This window comes from Bidens hawaiensis, unplaced genomic scaffold (genome assembly GCF_021521415.1).
Source record: "Bidens hawaiensis isolate Kalapana, Puna unplaced genomic scaffold, B.hawaiensis_p1.1 tig00043628_1, whole genome shotgun sequence".
Taxonomy (NCBI): domain Eukaryota; kingdom Viridiplantae; phylum Streptophyta; class Magnoliopsida; order Asterales; family Asteraceae; genus Bidens; species Bidens hawaiensis.
The window spans coordinates 95,658-103,656 of NW_027497742.1; the positions used below are offsets into that span (position 1 = coordinate 95,658).

The window sequence follows — 7,999 nt, forward strand, 5'->3', positions numbered from 1 at the left end:
ATTCCTTCTTCAAACCAAATATTATTATTATTATTATTATTATTATCCATCATCCACCGTCACAACTCACAAGCTTCTTCAATACAATTAGTCTTAACTCTTCTTCTAGGTTCCGAGTATGTATGGCGTTAACGGCTCCTCCGATGCGATTTCTCGAGATATGAACTCGCTTCTCTATTCATCCACCTTCAAGCATCCGGCTGACGGAGAGTTTGCCAAGATCAAGCAGCTGATTTCCTTAGATCCGTATCAAAACCAACCAGATGATGATGATGTTAATGATGATAATAATCGTAGCTCGTTGTTACGCTATCGGTCAACTCCTAGCTCGTTCTTCTCGAACTTACTAACCGACAACGGCGGCGCCGATGACTTTACGCCGTCGTCGGAAGGCGCCGATGTGCGTGAGTTTTTGCAGGAACGGAAGGATCTAGCGCCGCCATCCACGGCGGCGATGGGCGGAGGACGGCGAGTGCCGAATTTGCCGCCGTTGAACGGTGACGGTGGTTACGGTTTTACGAATCAGAGTAATTTGGACGGTACGTCGTCGTTTGGAGCTAGGGTTTCGAATCTTGGTAGGCAGAATAGTACGCCAGCTGGATTCCTATCGGCGTTGACCGTTGAAAATGGTGAATAATAACTTTAATTTATTTCAACTTGTGCTTTGATTTATTAGCTTCAAAGTTATTATTCACAATATTAACAGTTATATGATAATATCATAATATCAACTGACATGTATTAGCAGTTGACTTTATGCTTTTGCCTTCACTGATCTCAATTTATCAGCAAATGGCAATTCTTTTCAGTATCAAATGGTTACTAAAAGTCAAACAGAACTAGATATTTCTAGAAAGTTGAATATCCATAGCTACTGATGATTAACAGACCAAAAATGTTATGATTTATCGTGTTTAATTCATTTGTTTTGAAGTAAATTGATTTTGATTTTGATAGCCGAGGGTCTCTCTGGAAGCCACCTCTTTATTCCTTTGGATAGAGGTACGGTGTGCCTACATCCCACCCTCCCCAGACCCTACCTATAGCTCTGCTGTCGGTGGGATTTTACTGGGTATGATTGATTGATTGATTGATTTTGATTTTGATCTTGATCTTGAAACTCAGGTTTTACCAGCATCAAAACAGGCAGTTCATCGAGTACATTAGGGACATCGAATAACCATATAAGTTTCTCACTAGGACCATCTTCTTCTTCATCGAGATTCTTGCCGCAAATATCTGAAAACGAGAATGAATTGCAAGAATCTTCATTTGGGAGCATGAAAAGAAGCAGGGATGGTGCTTTAAAGATACTACAGGTACAAATGTACCATCTTGATTTAGTAATGCTTCTTTCTTATCTGCATTACTTTTTTTAATTATGTAATTGTATTGTGTTTTTGATAAATGTGAACTTGTTTGTAGAATGGAGAGACTGGAACCAATACTCCTAATTTGGTTCATCATATGAGCTTGCCAAAAACTTCTTCCGAGATGGCTAATGTTGATAATTATTTGCATTTTCAACAAGAATCCACGGTTCCATGGAAAACGCGTGCAAAAAGAGGATTCGCCACACACCCACGAAGCATTGCAGAGAGGGTATGAATATCTTAATATCTAATCTTCAAATTGTATGTTCGGTTTCAATTAAATTTGATACTAGTTTGTTATCGTTTGGGCATTAATTTCAGGAAAGAAGAACCCGAATCAGTGAAAGAATCAAAAGGCTGCAAGAGCTTTTCCCTGATATTGACAAGGTAAAATTTCCCAGCCTTCAAATGTAGTAAGATAAATCTTGTTTTGAATTACTAAAAACAAGATAATCAAACAATCCATATTGTTAAATTTGTTTCTAAGGTTGTAAAAAGTTGTTTTGACTTGGATTCTTGAAGATAATCAAACAATCCATGGCAGACATACAAAATTTTATATTAAAATGCAATTAATGGCATTCATTACCTCTCGATTTGTGAGGGGATACTTGACCCGGTTGCATAAAATGCGTTGACTTAGTAATTGTTGATAAACCGACTCAAGCTTGGAGTTTGTTTGATCCATGTTAAACAACATACTTTACCACCTCCAACCAAATTCATCAATATACATAATTTGTAACCATTACAATAAATAAATTGGAAAAGAAAGAAATTTGGATTATCATCACCCAGAGTAATGAAACTCACAGTTTTGTGTAACAAAATTTGCAGCAAACGAATACAGCAGATATGCTAGATATGGCTGTTGAGTACATCAAAAACCTTCAAAAGGAACTGCAGGTATATACATCTATAATCACATGAATCTTCAACATAGTTTTTTATATTTTTACCTCATGAATTTTCCTGTTTTTTGACTTTAGGAATTGAACGAAGCACGAGCAAGGTGTAAGTGTTCAAGCAAACAATTACAATCAGGCCCCACCGTATGATCGACAGGTACCAATAGAAAACCGTCAAGTAATTGATTGTTGTATGCCAGTTATGTTCTTGTAAAATGTAAATTATTTAGTTTATGTTAATTAGATATGATTCTGTCCTTTGAATTTAAGGATTATATACAATGTTTGGTTGACCCAATGTGGATCAAGAACTTTGTAAGGAAGTTTTTGTGATATATTTTCAAGCGGGCTCTTGCTTGGTTGTCAGGCCCTTAATATGTAGAGAACCAATTAGAAGGTGACCCGAGGCTGGCCCCCAGAATCACACACGCTCTGATGGTTGAGTTAATCGTTACGCCTTATGTAAATGCATGTAAGAATGAGCCAGTAAAAGTATATAACTTAAGGACTCCAATTGGACTGGGCCCACGCAAGCCCAACCTGTAGTTTGCCAACATGTCATTTTCATTTCTCTCTTCCATTTTGTGAACGAGACGAGATGAAGAATGGCGGTTTGTAACACGAGACACTTGAAAGCTTCATTAGATTCTATGATGATATAACATTTAACCCTTGAAATGTTCTATTGCAAGAACATTAAAGATATAACTAATATTAAATGACAAAACATGAAAACCTAGGATCTATGTAGAACTAAACGCCTTAAATTTCAACACGCAGTAGACACACTTGTTTATTCCCTTGGATTTTCGGCCAGAGCTCGCTTGGCCCTCACTCTTTCTTCTTCACAAGTTCACCTGCAACCACATACACAACAATGCAACATCAAACAAGATTTGTAAAATGGTTATATATACATAAGTGTATATGTATCATGTATGTATAGATTAGGTACATGGTTCGAAGTTGACACTGCATTTCTCAGGAAGTTGCATGGCCATACTTCGATCGACACCAGAAATTGGAGGACCGTTGACCAGAACACACAAACAAGGTTGACCAAGAACCTTGATTGCATTACAACAAGATTCATTAGGTGGAATGGGGCTAAATGGTGCAACTGATGCACGACAAGGTATAAGTTGCACCAGGGCCGAGAAAAACGTGCTACCACACGGGTGTGCCACGGTTACTTGAACCAATAGTCCCATCACCACCACTGCCATCACAATTTGCGCCGTTGTCTTTGATTTATTTTCCATTGCTATAAAGAGATTTATCAACACTTGTAATATATTATAACTGATATATGTTGTGTTAAAAGTAACTAGCTGATGGTATTTGGTTGGGTATATATAGCTATAGATTAGTGTAGGTAATGATGCAAGCCATTGTGTAGATGAATTACAGTTGGTTCATGCCATTCTTAAGCCTTCAACTCAGCACCATTGTCATGTTTCAGGAAACAGTTTTTGAATTCATATGCCATGACTAACTAGTTTCCCACTGGTTTAGTCACACTATGACAATATTAGTGTTGAATTTTGTCATTTCTACTTTCTATGAACAAATTTGTATTAACCACTTCTACTTTCAACAAAATTTTTACTGAGCGTTTTTTCATACATGTGCTCATATGATTTGATAAACCAATTATATATTTTACTTTTTTTAGATGCCATTCAACAACTCCTGTATACTACCATCTAATTTCATATATCTCGTTTCATAAGCTAAATATACGAAAAGGTTGAGATAACAAATATAATATTTAACTTTTTAAGATACATGAATATAATTAGTTGCCATTTTGTTCTCTTTTGTAAAAGATAAAACGGTCAAAATTTGACAGAAAGTTTTGTTATTTCATATATGTTTTTTTCTTTCAAATTGGATACACAATTGAGTGGTTACAAAATAGTTGAAAAAAAAATACTAACAAACAAAGAAAAAAGAACCTTAAACTACTAGATATGCTCCTTAATAAATTATCCTTTCTATCATTGATGATGTATGTCATAAAATAATATAGTATTTATAGTTTGAAGTGCAATAGTAAAACTATTATTATATTATACTATGTACTTGTATATATAACTACTTTAATTTACCTAGTTTCTCTTAAATAATTCTTATTTTTTTTATAAAACAAAAAAAGATCATGAAACAAATTAAAAACAACTAAGGGACGGTACCCTGCACTCCGCAATGGGAAGCACCTTTTATATTATGAGGAAAAAATATACGTAATATAACCAAAATGGTATGAAAATATGTTCTTTTTGTTGTTTTTTAAATTATTTTTTAATATCCAAATTCGCGCGCTATGACGATTACCAAGCGGGATAGGATATGTATGTAGCGCGTTCGATTAACTGGTTACTTAAATATGTGAGTCAGCAAAACAATTTTGTTGGTTCATTGAACTTGACCAGTTTTATGATTCAAACTGTCGGTTAAGTTTTAAACATTAGTTTGTCCAATTAGAGATGTTCTCAGCTACTTTGATTTGGAGTGTTCAACATTTTGTTACAATTTACAAATCGACTAAAATAAAAAAATATCTAAATGAACTAAAATTTGGTTTCGATTCGGTTGTGATCGATTTATATTCAGTTTAATTTTCATTTCGACTGTAGAAAAACTTGAGGAATCTGTAATCCAAACTAAAGACTCACTTGTTTTTTTAACAATCACATTATAAATAAAAACTAGCAAAAAGCTAGAAAAGAGACAAGAGTTAATTACATAACAAAGAGGCTTTTTAATCCACTCGAATATAGCATATCTACTATTAAACCACCAAGACGAGTAATTTCAAACATTATCGAAAGGGTCTTTTCTCCTTGTCTCACATGAAAAAATGACATCGTTTCAGAACTTCCAAATCATCCACTAAGCAGTAATACTAATACCAAGAATGAGCTTTCTTTTCTTACTCGATACAAGTGCCGAATCAAGCGAGTTCAATATCCTCGAGATCAAGAATGTTTGAATTGGTAGTAAATCGATCCAGTTGGTAATAGCGATCCACACACTCAAGCAATCTTACAAGAACGAAATAAATGATCCATAGACTCTTCTGCTTTATAGAAATCCGACGGCATATCAATTCCCCGATCCACCAGATTAAGGTGAGTATGAAGCCGATGAGAAGATATCCGCCAACTCAATATGTTAACTTTTATCGAGATGAACCGATTCAATTGGGTGGCCAAATGCCTATTGGATAAATAAATAAAATCAATGTGCTTCACGACAAAGGAATTATCCGAAGTATCCAGTTCAAAATCCCATATCCATGAATCTCTATTATTATTAAGCACCACCTTCGACAAGTCTTAAGAGTAAATCTACTTGCTCTTTTTCAGCTCCTCCCATATTTGTCTCTTCCATGGCCAAATCCACCTGTCAACTCCCCGTTTGGAAGCAATACAACATTTGTTATCGAACTCCAACCGATAAAAGTCTATGAAACTTGTTGCATAATAAAGAATCACCTAACTTTTAGAATGTTCCAAGGAATAATGTCTTTATCATAAAGGAACCAACTTGATTTAATAAACAATGCCAAACTCTGTTACCCGACCTAATGTTTGACCCATCCTGGACACCAGCCCAATTACCATAAACGGCACTAATAACTTTCACCCACAAATCACTAGGTCTATTCGTAAGTCACCACCTCCGTTTTTGCATGAGAGCCAAAATGAAACATTTTAAGCTCACAATTTCTAGCCTTCATTTTTGTTTTCCCCGGACATCATAAAACCAAACTCTTCTTTCAATCGTTTTATTTGAAATTTAGTAAAACTTAACTACTATTTCCTAAACTTTAATTTTAATGAAGTTCAAACTTAATTTTGTAAATGATGGCTTCGTCGTTAGTAAAAAGAAAAGAGCAAGTTTTAACGGCTCTTTTGTAAGATTAACTTGACAAGATCCACAATCTTGATGTTACTTTGAATTCTATGATATTTTAGTCTTATGTGTGGAGATTCATTGTATGCATAGTTATACATAACTATTGTATATTCGATATAAATGGAGTAATTAAGAAACTCCATACTTTGTTGTATGAATTTTTCCAATTAATTGTGTTAGATATAAGTTTTTGCGTATCAAGATGTTATATAAAAGTCATTTACGGCCTTGTTAATAAACGAAGAAGAAACCTAAACAGTCATAACATAACTAAACATGAATCGGATTAGGATTGATTGGCATAAAATGATTTTGAGGAGAATAAGCTAGACAATTGTCGGGGTGGTGGGTACATGCTGAAATCATATGCCCAACAATCTATATCTTACTAATATATTAAAGCAAGATGATTATCTCCACATGTTCTTATTCTAGCCTATCCACGTAGAATTCCATGTAGTCACATTTCCATATCAATAATTTCCACATATTCATAATTATTTTTAATCTACTAAATTAAAATAAGCATTCCAATTTAATTCAATTAATTCTACAATTAAATCTATTTATTCAAATTAATGCAATTAACTCCAAGATTAAATCTATTTATTCCAATTAATAACCACCTTGTCAATGATTTAGTTTACTCTTGAGGAAAGAAGAAGAGCCGGTGAATTGTGATCAAACCGAATGTTTTTTAAGTTTTATTTATTTATTTATTAAGAAATGACATGAAAAATGCTATAAAATATAGATATCTCTGAAAATTATTTATAAAAAACACTCTAAAAGAAAAAAAGAAAAAAACGTTCTTTAGAACAATTAGGAACATTTTAAAAAAATTAAATAAAGTTGTTTACAAAGAGATTTTCGGAAACTTAATGTGATACAGTTTAAAGCTGGTATGTATTTATAAGCTTAGTTTTCAATTAATATTACAAAATCTTTTACTAATATGTGTTTTTTATTTTTTTCAGGTCTAATGGTTCATTTATGTTATATTATTTCTTATTCATTGCATTGTTTATTTATAAAGTATTTTCTTTTTATGTTATTGATATGGTTTAACATCTTTTGTAACATCTGAGGGTAAAAAACTTATGTCAAATATTTGTGTTAACTGAATGCGTAGTTTATATTTTATATTGCTTGTTGATATGTTTTCCACCCGTATGTAGCACGGGTTATTATCCTAGTATATCATTATAGCTATTAATATATGACGTACTAAGGGTTAATCATATATGCATTAATCTAACTAGCAATTGCTAACTAATCTAGATTATTAATATTATTGTTAGTTTATAACTAAGATTGAACTAGATATTCTGAATCTAGTTGATGTTGAACTAATTTGGTTAAGATACAATAACATACGCATTGCAAAGCATGATGTATGTACAGTATTGTAATCTTTTAGTAGTTATGGAAGTTGCACCATGCCCTCTCTTTCTCTCCAAATCGTCCATACCTTTCTCTTCTAATTGGCTCCTTTTGTTTTGCGGTTGGTGAGTAGGTGGTAAAGAAAAAGTCTTTTAAACAGTCAATGGTTTTAAGTTAAAGTTCTAAAAAGTAAAAAGAAATTTGCCTTTCAAAAAAGTGTTTGCTCCTTTTTTGGATTTCATTCTTGACATGGCATCAAAGTTGGTAATCCATCTATCCTATCCTCTTCCCAATCCGGTAACCATACATACACACATGCTAGAATCAGTTTTGGGTTACCATGCAAGATAGTGCTAAGACTTGTTGATAGTTATCAAACCTTTAACCCATAAAGGCTTTGGTAACACTCTA

At 33.5% G+C, this 7,999-nt stretch overlaps 2 protein-coding genes across 2 annotated transcripts; one reads left to right on the forward strand and one right to left on the reverse strand.

Moving 5' to 3' along the window:
• The first annotated feature begins 118 nt into the window (after nt 1-118).
• Nucleotides 119-2,648, forward strand: LOC143594429 (transcription factor bHLH130-like). Its single transcript, XM_077073749.1, has 6 exons — nt 119-629; nt 1,126-1,319; nt 1,426-1,602; nt 1,695-1,760; nt 2,211-2,279; nt 2,363-2,648. Exons 1-6 carry the CDS (start codon nt 119-121, stop codon nt 2,429-2,431), a joined length of 1,086 nt encoding a protein of 361 aa, XP_076929864.1. The 3' UTR covers nt 2,432-2,648.
• Nucleotides 2,649-3,060: 412 nt separating this feature from the next.
• On the reverse strand, nt 3,061-3,556 carry LOC143594436 (uncharacterized). Its single transcript, XM_077073756.1, has 2 exons — nt 3,237-3,556; nt 3,061-3,138 (listed from the first exon to the last, which is right to left on the reverse strand). The coding sequence occupies exons 1-2, from the start codon at nt 3,541-3,543 to the stop codon at nt 3,113-3,115; spliced, it is 333 nt and encodes a 110-aa protein (XP_076929871.1). The 5' UTR covers nt 3,544-3,556; the 3' UTR covers nt 3,061-3,112.
• Between the last annotated feature and the right edge of the window lie 4,443 nt (nt 3,557-7,999).